Consider the following 23,119-nt stretch of genomic DNA (forward strand, 5'->3'; position numbering starts at 1 on the left):
TCATTGTTGGAGTCGTCTTTTAGGTCCTCCATTAAGATTTTATAATGTGTTCCACAAGGTCTTAATTGGTTCATTAATTTCATTGCTAAAAGTTTTAATGGTTTTCTTGCTATTGTTGCTACTAAAAAATGATATTTTCAAACTGGGTTTTCTAACTGGGTGGTTGAGTAAGTACCTCTCATGGCAGTTTAAAATTGATATCACTGCATTTTTGTTCTGCCCTTTGACCTAAATCATTAGGTTATAATATTTTTTGTTAGAAGTGCCCATCTATCCCTTATTTAGTATCTTTTATAACAAATGTGTCTGCTTTTGTAGAATGATTATTTCCATATCTGTTAGGACAACAGTTTTTCTTTACTATAAAAAATCATTAAAAATTTTAAAATCCTTAATCATTCGTGTTTACCTAGTGATTATTATGTCTTTAAACTGTACTTCAGGGGCCGGCGCTGTGGCACAGCAAGTTAAGGCCCTGGCTTGAAGCGCCAGCATCCCATGTGGATGCCGGTTGGAGAGCTGGCTGCTCCACTTCCGATCTAGCTCTCTACTATGGCCTCAGAAGGCAGTGGAGGATGGCCCAAGTCCTTGGGCTCCTGAGCCCACGTTGGAGACCCCAAGGAATCTCCTGGCTCCTGGCTTTGGATCACTGCAGCTCCATCCCCTGCAGCCAGTTGTGGGGTGGACCAGTGGATGGAGGACCTCTCTTTCTCTTTCTCTGTCTGTCCTCTCTCTGTGTAACTCTGGCTTTCAAATAAATAAATACATCTTAAAAAAAACCCTGCACTGTATTCAACTGTTGAAACTTATTTAGGATTTTCACATGTAGGTTTTAAGTTGTAATTTTCCTTTCTTTGTTTTTATTATGTAGATTATACCAACATTTCTCCCTATTCATTGAGATAGTCTATATAAGAATTATCTGTTGCCTTAAAGTTATAGAAGGTTACCTGGATAACTATTTGGAATTCATAATTTCACAAATTTTTGAGTTAGACTCTCCACAATTATCTATATTTTTATGGTTTTTTAGGTTTGAATGTTTTTACAATGTATATGAGTTGGAAACTTAGTCCTCAATGCAACAACGTTGAGAGGTAGGACTTTACTGGGTCATGAAAATAGAGTCCTCATAGATTAATGCCATTAGTTTGAGAGTTGATTAGTTATCTCAGGAGTAAGTCCTGATAAAAGGATGAGTTTAATCCTTCTTTTCTCTCTCTCTCTCAACCCTTCTCTTCTCTCTCATGCATGTTCTCTTGCTCTTCTGTCTTTCACCATGGGATGATACAGTCAGATGGCTCTTACCAGACACAAATCTCTCAATCTTGTACTTCCTGGCCTTTAAAACTGTAAGAAATAAGTCTCTGTTCTTTATAAATTACCTATTGTCAGGTATTCTGTTATAGCACTAAAATACGGAACAAGACATATTTTCGATTTACAGATTGTTATCAAACTGTAATAAAGTACCTCACAAAATGAACTGCTTAAATACTAAGAAATTTTAGAGAATAATATGAAAAATACAAGAACAAATAACCACAACCAGAAAGCCAGAACTGACACTGCTACTACTCATATAAGAAAGAGCAAAATCGTGGCCTGCACTGAGGTGTAGCAGGTAAAGCTGCTGCCTGTGGTTCTGGCACCCCACATGTGTGCTGGTTTGAGTCCCGGCTGCTCCACTTCTGATCCAGCTCTCTGCTATGGCCTGGAAAAGCAGTGGAAGATGGCCCAAGTCCTTGGGCCCCTGCACCCACGTGGGAGATTCAGAGGAGGCTCCTTGCTCCTGGCTTTGGATCAGCGCAGCTCCGGCCATTGCGGCCATCTGGGGAGTGAACCAGTGGATGGAAGACCACTCTCTCTCTCTGCCTCTCCTCTCTCTGTGTAACTGTGACTTTCAAGTAAAATAAATAAATTTTTTTTTAAAAAAAGAAGAGCAAAATCAAGCTAAATATCTTAAGGAAAGAATATGAAATATGGACTTACACTTTCTATCATTATTAATGAAATGCCACCAAAGAATATATTATATGACACTGCCAAGTAGACGACATGATTAGGACATCTAAAAATTATTTGACATGTTTACTTCAACTTCAAAAATGTTAATTTGTAGAAAGATTAGTAAATATATAAAATGCATTTGTAGGTACAGATAGAAACATACCCGCATGCTCAGACACAAAAATGCAAAGGTTGGATGCTCCAATTCTTTTTTTTTTATTGTTTGGTATCTAAGCAGGCAAATTTGAGAAAATGCCAATTTATATTACAACGAGACGGTTTTATAAGAGAAAAACCTGATATTGTCACACAATACTGAAAATAGGCAACTTTCTAAGGCCCCAAGAGAAGTCAAAATATGTAATATTTTAATTTTCTCAGAATCTGGTCTCTATCTATTTCTTTAGCTTTATCACCATTCTTTCTCTTACTCTTCACACTATAATCCACCTTAATTTATTTCTATTTTTTTATTTTATTTTTATTTTTATTTTATTTTTGACAGGTAGAGTGGACAGTGAGAGAGACAGAGAGAAAGGTCTTCCTTTACCGTTGGTTCAACCTCCAATGGCTGCTGCGGCCGGCGTACCGTGCTGATCCGAAGCCAGGAGCCAGGAGCTTCTCCTGGTCTCCCATGTGGGTGCAGGGCCCAAGTACTTGGGACATCCTCCACTGCACTCCTGGCACATAGCAGAGAGCTAGACTGGAAGAGGGGCAACCGGGACTAGAACCCGGGAAGCCGGCACCGCAAGGCGGAGGATTAACCTATTGAGCCGTGGCGCCGGCCTTAACTGATTTATACCTGAAGTAAGAATACTGAAATACCATGACAAAATGTCATCTAAAAATCAAAATTATCAAGAATACTATTAACAGATTTGTATTCAGTATCATTATTCTTCCCAATCTGAGGGTGCTCACATATGTGTGCATGTTATCTAGAATATCATAACAATTTAAATACTTTACTTCTTTTCTATTCACAGAATCACAGAATCTAGGAACTGCATTATTTACTTTTAAAATGTCATCTATTTCAGCGCTGGTATTGTGGCTAGTGGGTTAAGCTGCCACTGGCAATGCCAGCATCCTATTTGGGTGCTGGTTTGAGTCCTGGCTGCTGCACTTCTGATATAGCTCCCTGCTAATGTGTCCTGGGAAATCAGTGGAAGATGGTTCAAATGCTTGGGTACCTGCCACTCACATGAGAGAAGGAGTTCCTGGCTCCTGGCTTTGGTCAGCCCAGCCCCAGCCACTAAGGCCATTTCAGGAGTAGTTGGAAGATCTCTCCCAGCCTCTCCCTCCCTGTAACTCTTTCAAATATCTGTTTTAAAAAGTCATTCTGCGGCCGGCGCTGCGGCTTACTAGGCTAATCCTCTGCCTTGCGGCGCTGGCACACCCAGTTCTAGTCCCGGTCGGGGCGCTGGATTTTGTCCTGGTTGCCCCTCTTCCAGGCCAGCTCTCTGCTGTGGCCAGGGAGTGCAGTGGAGGATGGCTCAAGTACTTGGGCCCTGCACCCCATGGGAGACCAGGATAAGCACCTGGCTCCTGCCATCGGATCAGCGCGGTGCGCCGGCCGCAGTGCGCCGGCCGTGGCGGCCATTGGAGGGTGAACCAACGCCAAAGGAAGACCTTTCTCTCTGTCTCTCTCTCTCACTGTCCACTCTGCCTGTCAAAAAATAAAAAAAAGTCATTCTGGCTATTCTAAACATCTCCAATGATGAGGCAATCATGGAATCATTTCCTGCCTTCCATTTTAAGAAATGCTCTATCCTTAGACATTTTCTTTCTTGTATAGATCTGAAATCTGTTTTTCTCTAACTTCTAGCTAGAGATCCTAATTCTACTCATTGGCTTATTTAGAGACACCTCAGCTCTACTTCAGTGTAATAACTATACAAATATTCACAGTTCACTATCGTATTACTTATAAGTCTTCTCTTTTGTGGTGTAAGGAACAAAAGGTAGAAAATATGGACAGATTAGTGTTTCAGTATATTTTATGAGTTTGCTGCTTTACATGTATTTTTAAATGTTTACTTATTTATTTCAGTTGAAAGACACAGTGACAGGGAGAGAGAGACTCACTTTCCATCTGCTAGTTCACTTCCCAAATGCCTACAACAGCCAGGGATGGACCAGATCAAAGCCAATAAACTAGAACTCCATCAAGGTCTTCCAAGTGGTTAGCAGAGACCCAAGCACTTGAGTCATCACTGCTTTGCCTCCTAGAATGCATTAGCAGAAGTTGGACTGGAAGTGGAGGAGCCAGGACTTGAACCAGTACTCCAATACAGGATGCACGCGGCCCAAGCACAGTTTAACTTGCAGTACGACACCAGCCAGTACTTTATATTTAATTCTCATGTTGTTCTAACACGTTCATTATTACTATGTTCAAACTGCAACTGAGGAAATTAATGTTCTGAAAGGTAAAGTGACTTGTTCATATAACTTAAGAAGCAGTAACTGAACTATAAATCTGCCATATACCAAAACCTGTGTTAGCCTCTTTCAAACTCTAAACTGCTCCAAAGAAGTAGAGATAAAAGGGAGTACACAAAGCATGAAAAAACAAATAAAAATATTTCTAAAAACATTCTTTCCCATTTCCAGAATGCTATGTACTAATAAGTTTTCCCTTAAGCCTTATAGTATCTTTCACATTTTTTGTTGTATAACTTAATTACCATCTTACTATTTCCACATTAACTCACGTAACACAAAATTACAAAAGCAGGAATTTTCCTCTTTATTTCAGTCCCTCTCAATTTTAATCTGTCTTATACATTTAAAAGATTATTTTCCTACGGCTGGCGCTGTGGCTCAACAGGCTAATCCTCCGCCTTGCGGCGCCGGCACAACGGGTTCTAGTCCCGGTCGGGGCGCCGGATTCTGTCCCGGTTGCCCCTCTTCCAGGCCAGCTCTCTGCTGTGGCCAGGGAGTGCAGTGGAGGATGGCCCAAGTCCTTGGGCCCTGCACCCCATGGGAGACCAGGAGAAGTACCTGGCTCCTGCCATCGGATCAGCGCGGTGTGCCGGCCGCTGCATGCTGGCCGCGGCGGCCATTGGAGGGTGAACCAATGGCAAAGGAAGACCTTTCTCTCTGTCTCTCTCTCTCACTGTCCACTCTGCCTGTCAAAAAAAAAAAATAAAAAAAAAAAGATTATTTTCCTTACACATTGATTACTCTATTTTTTAAAGTTCTAAACTAATTACATTACCTTTTGGGATCAAATTTAAAGTTGGCTTTTTTATGGCTTGAGGACTGACAATACTATTCCTAACTCATAACAAACACCACTTATTCTGCCCTCTTCAGACAAACACATATTTGGCATCTTTCCTAAACTTGAAAGGCTCTTGCCTTTCCTATGGAAAAGTGATGGTTCTTTTTCAATTCAACTCTATTAGGTTAAGTCCATCATGGCCTTCATCATTCAGGCTTAATAAATTTGTCTTTATATAGTTAATTACATGATTGTATTATATCAATCATAAGTACTAACTTTCTTTTCCTAGTTACATCATAAACAACTGGAAGATACTTCATCTATTTCTTTCTATTTTTCACCTAAACACAAAATATATGGATAGCAAGTACTTATTAAAATGTTCTCAGCTATTACGGTAAAAATAAGCCCTTCTTCTAAATGTCTCTTCACTTGAATCCTTTGTTTTTGGTTTGCTTGTTAGGGCTTTCTCATCATACACCTTATTATGAAAAAAGATAAAAGCATCTCAAGTTTCCTTTTTTATAAACATGCAATGTAAAAGTGCTAAATCTATATTCCCTTTGGCATATATTACATAAACAAATTAAAGGTAACATTACTTTTCAAATAAATTCCCCCAAGAACATAAAAATGTACATACATATTTAAGGATATGAAAACATAAAATTATGTATTACACATAAAAAAACCCCTTACCTTGCTGAGTATTTTGTTCTTGCATTCGATTCACAGTGAGGTCTAAGGGGCCTTCCTGTTCTTCCTGAAGGGAGTTTTCAGCTTGATTCATGTGGATACTTTTACATATTAGACTTGGTCCAATTGAACCATTTCTATTCTCTTGAATTTTACCACTTTTTGAAATGTACTCAATTGCAAACTGACGTATCATCTTTTTCATTAATTCCTGAGCAACTAGGGGAATGTTAGGATCACAGTTCTGAGGGAGATCTAGGGAAGAAACAAATATAGTAATCATTTAAAACAAGGAAATGCAAATTATTGATATTTAAATGTATTTTTATTACAAATTAATGATTTCAGAAGTCTTTAGCATTAGTCCAAATAACAAAAGGTTTCTGGGACTCAGCAATAGAAACTTCTTGTGAGTTCAATTAGTTTTTCACACAAAATTGTGGCACTTTTAATCATTTCTCAGAAATAAACACTCTGCCAAAACTAAGATATAAACAATTAGACATAGAGGCAGAACAACTTACTTAGTTATTTAATATTCATTCAAATGTATTCTACTAGATGTTAACACAGTGTATGAACATAAATTATATATTTAAGTAACCAATTTTTAACTTAATATAGATACTAAGTACACATATTAAGTATTTATGAAAACATCTTAAATCATTATTATATATCCATTCAATTCTTAAATTCTGTCAAGTGTGCATTTCATGCCTCAATGTCATCAAGAATTTTTCTCTTCAACTTTTTATATAGAAAAAAATGTGATCAAAAAAATTAAGGAATAGAAAAATGACAAATAATCTTCACCAAGATTTAAGAATTATTTTGTCAATTTGCTCTCCTTTACTCTTTAGAACCACTGAAAGTAAATTGTGGAATTATGATACTTTACTTAATATTTTAGCATGCATCTCCTAAGATTATCCTATAAAACAATAACTTCATTACTGAGCATCTTAAACAATCCTCAATCCCAAAACATGCTGACTACCTACAACTATAATGATAAATAATTCTGTGAGAAACTTGATACAAAAGGTACCAAGGTGTGGAAGAGGTGTGGAAAAGATAGATTATTCTTGAAAAGATAGATTATTCTTAAGCACACTGTATAATAAAGATAGAGTTTTGTTATTGGAGGTAGTGGTAGCTGCTTTCTTACACATATTTCTGGCTTTGTTCCAATCCCTTTCAGAGATACAATAATTGGTAAATTGGGAAGGATGAGAAGGTACACTTGGTTAGGCTCCTCATTTCTTCAACACAGACATGGGCCCACTTTTGATGTACTAGTTTTCTGCTTCTTAAATGCCTAAATTTAACCCAGACAGACTAGTGTTATGTGACTGGGCCTGCTCTGATCTAGGGTTAACTGAGATTGATGGGACTGATCTCCCTAGTTTTATGTTTCAGTATTATTTAGAAACTTGTCTAAGAGATCTAAAGGGAAGTTGTCCAATCAGCATCTATCAAGTTCATGAATATAAAATGAAAACGCTTGAAAAGAATGTTGAAAAACGTTACTTAAAGAGGAGAGGCAACAAACTCAGCCCCCACCACAACCACCATCATGTTTGATGATAAAATATGACCTAAGCTGACTTAAGTAATTTATGGAGAAATGTCAATATATTTGGTCACAGGATTTTATTGCAGACCCACTGGAGATATTATTAATGAACATTATACTATTTATTTCAAAACAAAAAATTTTTGTATTCTTAAAAATATCCTACAGAAGAGAATTTAGGTTTATAAGATAATCTTTTAGCCATCACTTTTGTTTTTTTTCTTAAAGATTTATTTTATTTATTTGAAAGAGTTACAGAGAGAGGTAGAGACAGATAGAGAGGTCTTCCATCGGCTGGTTCACTCTCCAGATGGCTGCAACAGCCGGAGCTGCGCCCATCTGAAGCCAGGAGCTTCTTCCAGGTCTCCCACGTGGGTGCAGGGGCCCAAGGACTTGGGCCATCCTCCACTGCTATCCCAGGCCACAGCAGAGAGCCTGATCAGAAGAGGAGCAGCCGGGACTAGAACCGGCACCTATACGGGATGCTAGCATGTCAGACCACAGTGTTGGACTCTGTTCTTTATTTAGAACCTGACAGGAAAAAGGCCCAATTTTTTGTGTGGGGGCACTGGAGGTAAAGACTCAGCTACATGATGGCATTTTAGCCATCTTTATTAACTGAGGCAGTTACATATCTTCTCCATATTTGAGTTTCTCCATTTGGTAAAAGAGAAATAGTAACAGAACTTGGGACATCATAATAGGACTTGCTCACAAAATGTAGGGATTGATTGTAGACAAAATATTTAACTCTATCTGGCATACTAACAGTTCAGTAAATGTTAGCTGTTATCATACTTTATATTGGGGAAGTAACAAGAGAAACAAAAAGATGCAGATTGAGCAGTTAGATTTTATTTAAATTACAAAATAGCAAATAAGTATGTTATTAAGTAGGATGACAGCTTAGAAAATACAAAGAACATAATTTATAAACCTAGGTGATATTTTTCAAACAGATTAAATAGCATTGCCAAAATAAGAATCCCTCTCTCTCTCTCTCTCACACACACACACACACACATCACTTCTTATTACTTCAGGAATCTTTGAAGGCTTCTAAGAATGCTCCTCCCTACCTTTCTCCAAAGGAGATGTCCATTTACTTTTTTACTTTTATGTACTTTGGTTAATTACCTTATAATTTATTGACTAAGATCATCATCATTTTATGCATTCAAAATGATTACATTTGCCAAAACAGGAATGAATGCATGATTAGGTTTATGTCATATGATTAGGGCTATATTTTAGGATTCAGTTTAAAATTAAGTTTAAAGCATATTAGATAGCACTACTTTGTTCTTTCTTCATGTACTCCTTTTCCTTCCCTTTTCTGTCATATTGCACAGTCCATTTGTGAGACTGAAGGACTTAACCAAAATAAATAAATAAAAATTTAAAAAGCAAGAGAAAGACAAGGATAATGCTGCTGAGCTGATTATCAGTCAGTGAGCCTTCTAAATACATGTATAAAATGCCATAACTACAAAAAAGGAAATAAAAACTTAAACTCTAGGTCAAGGATTGGAAATTCAAATTTTTACATGGGTTGGGCAAGTAGAAAATATAGTCATCCTCGATATCCAAGGGTTGTACATCCATGGATTCTACCAACACAAATACAGATAAAAATATTTGAAAAATTATATCTGTACTGAACATGTATAGAACTTTGTGTCATTATTCCTTAATACATACAGTATAATATATATTGGGTATAAGTAATCTAGAGATGATTTAAAGTATATATGAGGGTGTGCATAGATTATATGCACTACTACACCATTTATGTCAGACAAGCACATGCTGCTTTGGCATCTGCAGGGGTCTTGGAACAAATTCCCCACGGACACTATACTTTATTAGAAGAAAGAATGTTTATATGCAAACAGGATTTACTGCCCCCAAGAAAACAAACATATTTTGCCTTATCTCTTCATTTTAAAAAGTTAACTAATTAAAAAGTTTAACAAGCTCTGTGGCAGACAGCTTCTAGATGATCCTCAATGATTCTGGCATATCCTGATATTTTATATGCAGCCCACTCCATGTTGTATCATGGGTGTTCTGTGTGAAAATACTGTGGAACTCTGTCACTTTAGAAATAAGGCTATAAAAGAATTAGATTTTCTTAAAGATTTATTTACTTATTTGAAAGTTAGAGTTACACAGAGAAAAAGGTAGAGAGAGAGTCTTCCATCTGCTGGTTCACTCCCCAGTAGGCTGCAACAGCCAGAGCTTCATCGATCTGAAGCCAGGAGACAGGAGCTTCTTTTGGGTCTCCCACGTGGGTGCAGGGGCCCATGGACTTGGGCCATCTTCTACTGCTTTCTCAGGCCATAGCAGAGAGCTGGATAGGAAGTGGAGCAGCTGGGACTAGAACCGGCGCCCATATGGGATGCTGACACTGTAGGTAGAGGCTTTACCTGCTATGCCAGAGCGCAGGCTCCAAGAATTAGTACATTTTTTTTTAATTTTTAATTTTTTTTTTGACAGGCAGAGTGGACAGTGAAAGAGACAGAGAGAAAGGTCTTCCTTTTACGTTGGTTCACCCCCCAATGGCTGCTGTGGCCAACGTACCGCACTGATCCAAAGCCAGGAGCTTCTCCTGGTCTCCCATGCGGGTGCAGAGCCCAAGCACAGTGCCCCGACTGCCCCGACTGGGAGTAGAACCGGGAGTGCTGGCGCCGCAGGCGGAGGATTAGCCTAGTGAGCCATGGCACCAGCCAGAATTAGTATATTTTAGCTTGAACATTGGTGCTTTCATATTATCTCATCTCATTCTTATTCTCCTCTCCCCTCCTATCGCCCTTTCCCTTTTTTCAGTCTTCTCCCCTTCTCTTCACTCATTTGTCCCTCCACCTCTCTCTCTTTACTCACTCTGAAGGAAATCTTAACAATGAAGAGCCACAGAGGTAAGCTCACAGAGAGAGAGACTGAAGCTTCCTGTGAGTGAACTTAGAAGAACATCTTTCAGGTCAACCAAATCTCAAATGACTGGAGCCTCAGCTGAACCCTTTACTGCCATCTCATGAGAAACCAAATCATCCAGCTGAGCCACCCTCTAATTCCTGACCTGGAGAACATGAATGAGAGATAATAAATGCTTGTTGTTTTACTACTAAATTTTGAAGGTAGTTTGTTAGACAGTAATAAATACAGATGTTGGTACATGTTAATGGGATACTGCTGTCATAAAAACTCAAACTGCTCATGTGGCTTGTAAATCAGGTAGTGGGTTTTTTTTTGTTGTTGTTGTTGTTTCTAAAAAACTACTTTGTTGAAATATAGTATATATACCATGAAAATGCATATAGGTGTACAGATAAATGAGTTTTTGGTCCTCTGATCACATTCATAACTAACATCCAAATTAAGAACAAAACATTACTAGTGGGGCTGGCACTGTAGCATAGTGAATAAAACTGCCACCTATGGCGCCAGCATACCAGATGGGCACGGTTTCAAGTTCCTGCTGATCCAGTTCCAATCTGGCTTTCTGTTAACATGCCTGGGAAAAGCAGTGGAAGATGTCCCAAGTTCTTAGGACCCTGCACCTTTTGTGGAAAACTAGAATGAAATTCCTGCTTTTGGCCTGGCCCAGCTCTGACCATTGCAGCCCTTTGGGGAGTGAGTCAGCAAACAGAAGATCTCTCTTTGCCTCTCCAACCCTGTAACTCTGCCTTTCAAATAAATATTTTTTTAAATTGTTAATACCCCAAGAGTCCTCCCTATTTCCCCTTCTCCACTTCCTTTTTTTTTTTTATTGGTAATGTGGAAGAGCATATTGTCATCTATGTGATGTGATTCACTGAAGCAATATTTATAACTATATGCCAAATGAGATGACATCTACACAATTTCTATACTCTCTGTAAGAGAAAACTTGATATATGTCTATTTAGGTCTGAGTTTTTTCACTTAATATAATGATCTCCAATTGCATACATTTTGCTGCAAATTCCAGGATTTCTTTCTTTTTTATCGCTGAGTAATATTCCATCATGTATATACCACATTTTCTTTATTCAATCATCAGTTAATGGGCATCTATCAAGGTTGATTCCATGTTATCTATTGTGAATTGTGAAGCCATAAACATGAGAGGGCAGGTAATTCTTTCATATGTTGATTTCATTTCTTTTGATATATTCCCAGGAGTGAGATAGCTGGGTCATCTGGTTGACCTATAGTTTTCTGAGGCATTTCCATACTATCTTCTATAATGGTTGTATTAGTTTGCATTCCCAACAACAGTGGATTAGTGTATCTTTTCCCCCACTTCCTCACCAGCATCATTAATGCTTTTTTTTGTTTGTTTGTTTGTTTGTTTTTTTGACAGGCAGAGTGGACAGTGAGAGAGAGAGACAGAGAGAAAGGTCTTCCTTTGCCGTTGGTTCACCCTCCAATGGCCGCCACGGCCGGCGCGCTGCGGCCGGCGCACCGCGCTGATCCGATGGCAGGAGCCAGGAGCCAGGTGCTTTTCCTGGTCTCCCATGGGGTGCAGGGCCCAAGCACCTGGGCCATCCTCCACTGCACTCCCTGGCCACAGCAGAGGGCTGGCCTGGAAGAGGGGCAACCGGGACAGAATCCGGCGCCCCGACCGGGACTAGAACCCGGTGTGCCGGCGCCGCTAGGCGGAGGATTAGCCTAGTGAGCCGCGGCGCCGGCCAATGCTTTTTTATTTTTGGATGATAGGCATCCTAATTGGGATGAGGTGAAACTACATTGTGGTTTTTATTTGCATTTCCTTGATGGCTGGTGATCCTAAATGTTTTTTATGTGTTTGTTGGCCATTTATATTTCATCCTTTAAAAAAATGCCTGTTAGTACCCTTTCCTCATTTTTTAATCTGGATTGTTTTATTGTTGTTGTGTTTTTTGAGTTGCTTATATATTCTGGATATTAATCATTTATTGGATGCACAGTTTGCAAATATATTTTCCCACCTGTCAGTTGCCTCTTCGCTTTGATTGTTTCCTCTACAATGCAGAAACCTTTTAGCCTGATGTAATCTCCTTTGTCTATTTTTGCTTTTATTGCTTGTGCTTCTGGGGTCTTATCCAAGATGTCTGCTTATTTGTTGAACTCTATTTAGTGTGGGTTAATCTTGATTATAAAGTTAAGTGAAAATAGATCTTTGTAAAAAATGAGAATAGGAAAGGGAGGAGGAAGAAAGGTGGGAGAGTAGGATGGGAAGAATCACTATGTTCCTAAATTTGTATATATGAAATGCATGAAGTTTGTATACCTTATAAAAGGTTTCTAGGTTAATAATATCAACAGTTTGAGAATAAAATACATTGTAATTATAAAAAAAGGAAAAAAGAAACCTCTAGCTGAGAAAGAACTTATAAAATCAGTCCCATTCAAAATAGCTATAAAAAATTAAAATAACTTGATATAAACTTAATCAAGAATATGAAACATCTCTACAATGAAAGTTACAAATCATTAATGAAAGAAATACAAGACACCAAATAAGTGGAAAAATATTCCATATTCATGGATTTTTAAGAAATAATGTCATCAAAAGTCCATACTACCCAAAGCAATTTATGGATTCAATGTGATCCTAATCAAAATACGAAGAACATTCTTCACAAATCTAGAAAAAAAATCCTAAAATACATTAGGAAACACGAAGAAACTGTATAGCCAAAGCAATCTTAAACATTAAAAACAAAGCCAGAATCATTATAAAACCAGATTTCAGGACAGAGCTGTTAATAATCAGCTCAGCCTGGTTTTGACACAAAAATAGACATGTAGCCCAATGAAACAGAATAGAAACTTCAAAATCTACACATTTACAAACAACTCAACTTTGACAAACAAGCCAAAATCATTCTGGAAAATCGGATTTCCACATACAGAAGTTTGAAATATGACCCCTAACTTACAATCTATGTAAAAGTCAACTCACAATGGATCAAGGATCTAAACTGAAGGTAGTAGGTTTTGAGGATGGTATTAATTAAAGCCTAAAGTAATATGAAGAAGCTGTTCAGTCTTTGAGGCTGTAGAGTGAATACTAGCAGGAAAAAGAGGTAAATGTTATTGGAAACCGGAGGAAAGAACTGGCAGAAATTTTTAAAACACTGCTGCCTGCACTAACTGGGAAAATTAAAACTCTGCAAAATGAAGAGAGTGATCTCTCTCGGAAGTTTCTAAGCAAAATGTAGACGATGCTCACTGCTTTCTTCTTGCTGATTAAATAAATACAAACAGAAAGAGATAAACTACATTAAGGACTGTTAAGATTTTAGGTCTTCAATGTTTTTGAAAATTCTCAGAGAGCATATAAAGATTAAAATTTTGTCTGCAAAAAACTGAAGAAAGGAAGAGAGGGAAAGGAAGAAGAGAGTTTGGGTGGAGGGAAGTGTGGTTGTCTTCTTGGAACTGTACCTATGGAACACATGAAATTTGTTCTCTTTATATGTGCTGTGGTGTAGTATACTAAACCTCTGCCTAAGGCACCAGTTCCTGACCCAGCTGCTCTTTCCATTCAGCATTCTGCTTATGGCCTGGGAAAGTAGTAGAAGGTGGCTCAAGTGCTTGGCCCCTGCACCCACGTGGGAGACCTGGAAGAAGGTCCTAGCTCCTGGCTTTGGATGGGCCCAGCTCCAGCTGTTGCAGCCATTAGGGGAGTGAACCAATGGATGAAAGACCTTTCTCTCTGTTCTCTCTATGTCTGTAACTCTACCTCTCAAATAAATAAATAAAAAAACCTGTTTTTATATTTTTTTAAAAAGAAAAGACTCAAGACAATAAATGAAGATTCTAACCCCCACCCCCCAAAAAAAGTGATGATTGAGCAAAAACCAAATAAGAGAAACGGCACCAAAAACATGCTTCAGAAAGCTGGTTGGTTTTCTTCAAATTTGATACTGTTAATGTTGTAGATCTCCAGTGAGTAAATTTGTTTTGTTTATTCAGATTTGGAAGTGAGCTTAGGGGTGGTAGTGTTATTCCATTAAGCCAAAAAAACCTGTAAATCAACCTAAGACTTACAGGCATTTAGGCAGTCTACTCAAGAAAACACTTGCATCTCAGTAAGGACAGCAAGCTATGTGAAATTTTAAATTGCCCTGTCCCATCCTCCTTCCCCAACAAATACAGAGCCCACATGACAAAGACTAAGAATCTAATGGCACTTAAGAAACCTCTATCCAAATACCCAAATGAAAAAAGGGTTCTCACCCTAGGAATTTAATATAAACTAAAAGAAAATGAACACACAACATACCATAGGGTATAAGATGCAGCAAAAGCAAATTTTAAAGACAAATCTTTAGTTATAAACACCTATGATATCGATGGAATATGACTAAAATACATAAACTGCATAATATATAAAGTGTTTGCCCAAATACAATACCCTTTGATAATTAAAAAAAAAAAAAAAACAAGTTAGGAGTAGAAGGAGACTTTCTCAACTTGAGGAAGGGTATTTACAAAAACTTCACAGGCAATATCACACTGGTAGAGAAGAAAAACTTTTCCTCTAAGATAAGGAATAAGATGAGGATATATGTTACTGACATTTCTATTCAGGATTGTAATTACAGTGTTCTAACCAGAGCAATTAGACTCTATTATCCCCTCCCTCAAATATATTCAGACAGGAAAGGAACAGTGAAACTATCTCTCTGTGCAGACAACATAATCTTGTTTCTATACATTTCAAAGGAATCTGTACACAAAAATATTACACTAAAATTAAATTCAAAAAGTTACAGATATAAAATCAATATACAGAAATAAATTTTATTTTTATAGACTGGCACAAAATCACATTTATAACAGTATAACATACAGAGAGAGGAACAGATTTTTAAAAGTTAAAAATATCTGTATAATAAGTTACAACATAAAGATTTAAAAGTGAAACACATCTTTTTTTCATAATTTAAAGATATAATATGGCTAAGATGGCAATACTCCTCAGATTGACCAACATATTCAACAAAGCCATAGCATAATCTCTAGTGGCATTCTGTAGAAGCAAGCTGGTCCTAAAATTCCTATGGAAGTATCGCAGAAATCAATGAAAAAAATCAACTGCTTTTGCTGTTGGAGGATTAGCACTTCTTGATTTCAAAACTTACTATAATGTATAAGGAAGACCAGCTGTTTTTGGCATAGAAGTACACATGCAAATGATTTGAGTAGATATTTCTCTAAAAAAGACATTCTGGATGGCTATGAAATACATGACAAGATGATTAACACAATCAATCACTAGTGAAATGAAAATCCAAACGAGATAAAATTTCACACCTGGTAGGATCATTATGATAAAAAATAAAGTATTGGTGAGGATGTGGAGAAATCAGAAGCCTCATACAATCCTGGTGGGAATGTAAAATGGTACAGCCACTTCAGAAAACAGATAATTTCTCAAAACTGTAAAACAGAATTATTTATATGAGCCAGCAAACTCTATTCATAGGTAGCTATGTGAGTGAAGCCATCTGGTCCTGGGCTTTTCTTTGTTGGGAGGGTCTGTATTACTTATTCAATTTCCATCTTGGTTGTTGGTCTATTTGGGTTTTCTTTTAAAAAAATATTTATTTATTCGAAAGACAGAGTTACAGAGAGACATAGGGACAGAGAGAAAGGTCTTTATCCACTGGTTCATTCCCCAGATCGCTGCAACTGCTGGAGCTGTGCAGATCCGAAGCCAGGAGCTTCTTCAGGGTCTCCCATGTGGGTGCAGGGGCTCAAAGACTTGGGCCATCTTCTACTGCTTTCCCAGGCCATAGCAGAGAGCTGGATGGGAAGAAGAGCAGCCGGGACTAGAATCGCCGCCCATATTTGATGCCAGCGCTTCAGGCCAGGGCTTTAACCTGCTGTGCTACAACACTGGCCCCTATTTGGGTTTAAATATCTTCACTGCTCAACTTAGGTAGGTTTTATGTGTCCAAGAATTTATTCATTTCTTCTAGGTTTCCTGATTTGTTGGCATACAGCTCTGTGTAGTAATTTCTCTTTTTCATCTCTAATATTATTAATTTGGATCTTATCCCTCCCCCTCCCTTTTAAAAGTTGTGTCTGCTTTGTTTATTTTCTCAGAAAATCAGCTCCTCATTTTACTGATTTTTTTTTTTTGGTTTCTCTAATTTTAATTATTTTTCTCCTACTAATTTTAGGATTGGTTTGCTGTTGTTTTCCTTGGTCCTTGAGATGCATCAATAGCTCATTTATTTGGTGCCTTTCCAATTCGTTGATGTAGGTACCCACTGCTATAAACATTCCTTTAAAACTGCTTTTGCTGATCTCATACGTTTTGATATGTTGTATTGTCTTCGTTTCCAGAGTTTTTTGATTTCTTCTATGACCTACTGTTCATTCGGGAGTATGTTGTTCAGTCTCCATGTGTTTTAGAGATCCTTGAGTTGTTGATTTCCAGCTGCTTAGAGAAGATGTGTGCTATGATTTCGATTATTTTTAATTTGCTGAGACTTGCTTTATGGCCTAGCATGTGGTTTATCCTAGAGAAAGTTTCATGCACTGTTGAGAAGAAAGTATATTCTACAACTGTAGTATGAAAAGTACTGTGGATATCCATTAGGCCCATTTGGTCTGTAGTGTCCACTAAATCTGCTGTTTTCTTGATGATTTTTGGTCTGGTTGATCTGCCCCTTGCTGAAAGTGGGGTATTGAAACCCCCCATTACTCCTGTAATGGAGTCTATGTCTCCCTTTAAATCCATTAACATTTCTTTTCAATGCCCAGTTGCCCTGTAATTATGTGCACAATTGTTTGTATAGTTACATCTTCCTGTTGAACTGATGCTTTAATTATTACATAGTGCCATTCTTTGTCTCTTTTAACAGTTTTTATGTTAAAGTCTATTTTGTCTGATATTAGGGTGACTACACTGGCTCTTCTTTAGTTTCTGTTAGCATGGAATGTCTTTTTCCATCCTTTTCATTTTCAGTCTGTAGGTATCTTAAATAGCAAGATGTGTTTCCTGTAGGAAGCAAATAGATAGGTTGTATTTCTTAATCCAATTGGTGAGTCTGCATCTTAATGGGAGAGTGGAGGCCATTTACATTCAAAGTGACTATTGATAAGTAATGACTTGGCCCTTCCATTTTTCCATTAATATTCATATTGTTTCCTTTTACTGGAATATTTTCTGCCTTCATCTTCTTTCATAGTGATGACCATATTTTTGTGTTTCTATGTGTAGCATAGAAAGCTGCACATAGCATAAGAAGAGATAAGCATCTATTGTAAGGCTGGATGAGTGGTGACAAATTCAATTTGTTTGTTATGGAAGGTCTTTTTTTTTTTTTTTAAAGACTTTATTTGAGAGGTAGAGGTACAGACACAGAGAGGGAGAGACAGAGAGAAAGGTCTTCCATTCGTTGGTTCACTCTCCAAGTAGCTGCAACAGCTGGAGCTGAGCTGATCCGAAGCCAGAAGCCAGAAGCCAGGAGCTTCTTCCAGGTCTCCCACACAGGTGCAGGGGCCCAGGCACATGGGTCATTTCCACTGTTTTCCCAGGCCATTAGCAGGGAGCTGGATTGGAGAGGAGCAGCCGGGACTCAAACCAAAGACCATATTGCATGCCAGCACTACAGGCAGAGTCTTAGCCTACTACACCACAGCACCAGCCACTGGAAGTCTCTATTTTACCTTCATTCATAAATGAGTGCTTTGCAGATACAGTATTCTGGGTTGACAGTTTTTTTTTTCTCTTAAGACTTGAAATATATCTTACCATTCTCTCTTAGCCTGTAGGGTTTCTGATGAGAAGCTGTATACACAGAGAATGCAAATGCTGAGAAAGAACTTCTAACATCAAATCCATTGACAATAGTGGCAAAAAATTAAATACCTTGGAATAAATTTAACCAAGGACATAAAAGATCTCTACAACGAGAATTACAAAACTTTAAATAAATAAAGAAACAAAAAATGAAAAACCTTCTATATTCATGGATTGGCAGAATCAATATCATCAAAAACATCTATACTACAGAAAGCAATTTACAAAGTCAATGAGATACCAATCAAAATTCCAAGGGCATTCTTCCCAGATATAGAAAAAAGAGATGCTGAAATTCAAAAGGAAACACAAGCACCCTGAATAATACAGAAATCTTGTACAAGAAAAAGGAAGCCAGAGGCATCACAATACCAGATGTGAAGACATAATACAAGGCAGTTATAATCAAAACAGTCTGGCATTGGCACAAAAATACCAAAAACAAAACAAAAAAAAAAAATCAGATGGGTAGACCAATGGAACAGAGCAGAAATGCCAGAAATCAAGCCATACAACTGCAACCAACATATCTTTGCAAAGGAGTTAAAATCAATTCATGGAGAAAAGGACAGTCTCTTCAACAAATGGTGCTGGGAAAACTGGATTTCTGTATGCAGAAGTATGAAGCAAGACCCCCACCTTATACCTTACACAAAACTCCACTTAAAATGGAACAAAGATCTAAATTGATGTGATAGCATCCAATTATTAGAAAACACTGCAGAAAACCTCCAAGTCATTGGCATAGGCAAAGACTTCTTGGAAAAGACCCCAGAGGCACAGGCAAAGCCAAAATTGACAAATGGGATTACATCAAATTGAGAATCTTCTGTACTACAAATGAAACACTCAGCAATGTGAAGAGGCAATGGACAGAATGGGAGAAATTATTTACACAGTATGCTGATAAAGGATTAATTTCCAGAATATATAAAGAGCTCAAACTCAACAACAACAAAACAAAGGACCCAGTTAAATGGGCAAAGGACTTAAACAGGTATATTTCAAAAGAGGAAATCCAAATGGCCGACACATGAAAAAATGCTCAGGATTGCTAGCCAACAGGGAAATGCAAATCAAAACCACAATGAAGTATCACCTTACTCCCATTAGAATGGCTTTCATACAGCAACCAACAAACAACAAATACTGGAGAAGATATGGGGGAAAAGGTACCCTAATCCACCATTGGTGGGAATGTAAACTGGTACAGCCACTGTGGAAGACAGTATGGAGCTATCTTGGAAACTTGAATATAGACCTACAATATGACTCAGCCATTCCACGCCTGGGAATTTACCCAAGGGAAATGAAATCAGCATATGAAAGAGGTATCTGCACTTCCATGTTTACTGCAGCTCAATTCATAAAAGCTAAGATAAGGAATCAACCCTGGCACTGCGGCTCAATAACATCTCAAAAACATCTATACTACAGAAAGCAATTTACAAAGTCAATGAGATACCAATCAAAATTCCAAGGGCATTCTTCCCAGATATAGAAAAAAGAGATGCTGAAATTCATAAGGAAACACAAGCACCCTGCGGCGCCGGCATACCAGGTTCTAGTCCTGGTCGGGGCACCGGATTCTGTCCCGGTTGCCCCTCTTCCAGGCCAGCTCTCTGCTGTGGCCAGGGAGTGAAGTGGAGGATGGCCCAAGTGCTTGGACCCTGAACCCCATGGGAGACCAGGAGAAGCACCTGGCTCCTGCCTTCGGATCAGCGTGGTGCTTCAGCCGCAGTGCGCCATTGGAGGGTGAACCAACAGCAAAAGGAAGACCTTTCTCTCTGTATCTCTCTCACTGTCCACTCTGCCTGGCCCAAAAAAAAAAAAAAAAAGGAATCAACCCAAATGTCCTCCAATTGAAGACTGGATAAAGAAATTTTGGTCTATGTATACCATGGAATACTATACAGTGGTAAAAAAAAAAAGAAATCCTGTTGGTTTCAAGAAAATGTATGCAACTGGAAAACATTATACTGTAGACGTGAAATTGACACTTTGAGATACAATGACTTTGTACAGCCCTTGTCTAGACTGTTGAGGAACAGTTGTTTGTTTTTTTTTTTTTTTCATACTATTTGTTGAACTCTTAGCACAGAGCTAACCTTATATGTAAAAAGTTAATTGAAAAATATATCTTAGCAAAAAATAATAATGGGAATAGGAGAGGTTTTAGGAAGGGTGGGAGAATGGGTGGAGGGTAGGTGGGATGGGAAGGATCACAACATTCCTGAAAATGTATTTATGAAATGCATGAAGTTTGTATACCTTACATAAAAGGTTTTGGGTAAAAAAAAAAAATTTGACTTCAAGGCATCTGACCAGAAAAAGATACAAGAAAGGTTCTCTCTTCCTTCTCACTAGTTGCCTAAAAGCAGAAAGTAAGTTTATTGTCGCTCCCCCTCTTCGCAGAGGAACGACACAGGACCCTGCGTTGTTCTTTTGTCTGCTCGGCCCTCCCCGGGTTTGCTGCTGGTTCTTCCCAGGTTGGCTACCGACCCTTCCACCTCCGTGGAAGGGCGGTTCCCCCTGCCACTTTCCCCACTTCCGTGGGGGAGCGGCACACTGCCGGCCGGCTCTCTCGGGGGCTTCTCAGGTGTTCCTCAGGTGTTCTTGGTGCATGTTGTCTCTCTCCTCCTTTATAGTCCTCTTCCACCAATCCCAACTCTGCTACCCACACGCCGAGTACTCTGCTCTCCTCCAATCAGGAGCAGGATCAGCTCCTGCAGGTCATCACTCAAGTTGGCGAGAGGCAGCTGCGTAGAAGCTGTTTACTCCTCTCCCAGCGCCATATTGTGGGAGAGCAGATGCATAGAATAAGTCTTAATTCGAGTAACTTAGTCTAGTCCGAGTTGCTCCCCACAGTTTATAATGGTATTGCCCTTTTCTCTGTATCAGGAAGTACAGAAGTTACTAACTTAAGATGACTCCAGACCCTTATTAGCATAAAAAAGGAGTCAGAGGAACCTATAAGCAGAATTTACTAACTTATCTCATCTTCCACTAGTTTTTCTATTTATCTTGTCACTGGAACCTCCAGAAAATCAAAGTCCTTTTCTTTTGTCTCTGGACTTCTCTAAAAATGTATGGTTTTATGTTGTTGTTGTTATTTATATGCCACATAAACCCATGCTCTGTGTATAACCTGAGTTACTCCTATCAGTGCCACTATGTGTGTGTGAGATACACATGTTAAAAAAAAACTTGTTTTTCTTTTGTTGGTCTAATTTATAGAGCCCCAGGCTTCAATAAACTCAAGAGGTCAGTGGGAGATTTTCTTTTCCTGTGGTACAACTTTTATTTAGCATTCTTTAAAAAGTTCCTTCTACCCTCACCTATTGATTATTCTCAATTCGTGTAATCTTTCTTGTTATTGGACATGTTATCATCCATGTCATAATTATTCATTTTAGTGCACAGTCCTGCATTTAGCCAGTGGAAATCCCTTCTAGTTGATCCCAGTGTTCCATGTTCACTTTTTGCCCTTTCCTGTCCCTGACTTGGAATCAATCAATTTTGCAAATATCCTATTTTTATTTCTTATGGTAGAGAGTGTTTAGGCATTGAGGCCTTGATGTTAAATGTGGTCACTGCTATTAGATAAAAACAAATGCCACATATGAATATATACATTTTTTAAAAAATTACAAGATCATACTGATACGTACAATGCCAATCTGATACCACAGGCTCTTCTTTTCCTTCCTCCATTCCTTATTTTTACTACCTTCTCCCACAGTAACTACTCTGTCAGATTATTATATGCATACCTTAATGATAACAAATTTACTAAGTACAAAATACTTATCCATAGAATATACACCATTGAGAGCACAATGTTATTTGTATTACTTTTTAAAAAGTGTACAGTGTCTGGAGAAGTAAACAAATTGAACGTAATGTTTATACATAGCAGAATATGAGTGACCTGGACTGTGAGACATAGGTTCAAAGACTTTCAATGAGTCTCAGGAAGTGTTCCAAAATGGTCACATTCTAATTCATATATATATATATATATATATATATATATATATATTACACAGTGAGCATTAGTTCGCTTGGTCCAACAGGCTTCTAGGCAAGAAGGGGTGAATTTCTCCTTGGCCAGAGATCATGTTTAGAATATGATTGGCTATAAGTACCTTCAGAGACAGGGAAGGTATTATCTCTGAAATGGTGTTACTGAAAAGAAGGCTAACAATTCATTTTAAGGAGGACACTTCTTGATATAGTTTAGGAATATACAGGTAAGAACAAAAGTTGTTCAAGGTTGGTCCAGGTGGCTAAGACAGAATAGATCCTTGCACATCACCCAAGTCAAACTGAACTGATAGATAAGATTAATAGCTCTGTCAGACCATGCCTCCAGTAATTCTTAACAGATGTTTTATTTAAATGCTTTGCAGGCTTTTTAGGGGCAGTTTTGTTCTCAACTATACTGTCAATTCAGATGCATTTGTTTGTATTCAATCACAGGGTTTCCTTTCCCATCCCTACTGATTCAATTTTATGTTCTGAAACTGCATAGAGGGGCCACTGCTGTGGCGTAGTGGGTAAAGCCATTGCCTACAGTGCTGGCATACCATACGGGCACTGGTTTGGGACCCGACTGCTCCACTTCTGATCCAGCTCTCTGCTATGGCCTGGGAAAGTAGTGGACAATGGCCCAAGTCCTTGGGCTCCTGCACCTATGTGGGAAACCGAAGCTCCTGGCTTCTGGCTTCAGATCAGCACAGCTCCAGCAGTTGTGGCCCATCGGAGAGTGAACCAATTGTGGAGTGAACCAGCAGATGGAAGACCTCTCTCTCTC

General features: G+C 38.4%; 1 protein-coding gene across 28 annotated transcripts in view; it reads right to left on the bottom strand.

Annotated features, from left to right (window-relative positions):
• The window catches only part of LCORL (ligand dependent nuclear receptor corepressor like), a 216,165-nt gene that overhangs the window by 52,922 nt on the left and 140,124 nt on the right, over positions 1-23,119 (bottom strand). For 27 of the 28 annotated variants that reach the window (XR_011386200.1, XR_011386199.1, XR_011386197.1 and 24 more), the window contains one exon: positions 5,942-6,193. Coding sequence is in view for 22 of the 28 variants with exons in the window: in XM_051841977.2 (XP_051697937.2) it covers positions 5,942-6,193 (252 nt within the window). In the remaining 6 variants the exon portion in view is untranslated. Of the gene's footprint in view, positions 1-5,941; positions 6,194-23,119 lie in introns of those variants that run through there. The other variant, XM_070068087.1, reaches the window with a different exon arrangement.

The sequence above is a fragment of the Oryctolagus cuniculus genome, chromosome 2, assembly GCF_964237555.1.
Source record: "Oryctolagus cuniculus chromosome 2, mOryCun1.1, whole genome shotgun sequence".
Taxonomy (NCBI): domain Eukaryota; kingdom Metazoa; phylum Chordata; class Mammalia; order Lagomorpha; family Leporidae; genus Oryctolagus; species Oryctolagus cuniculus.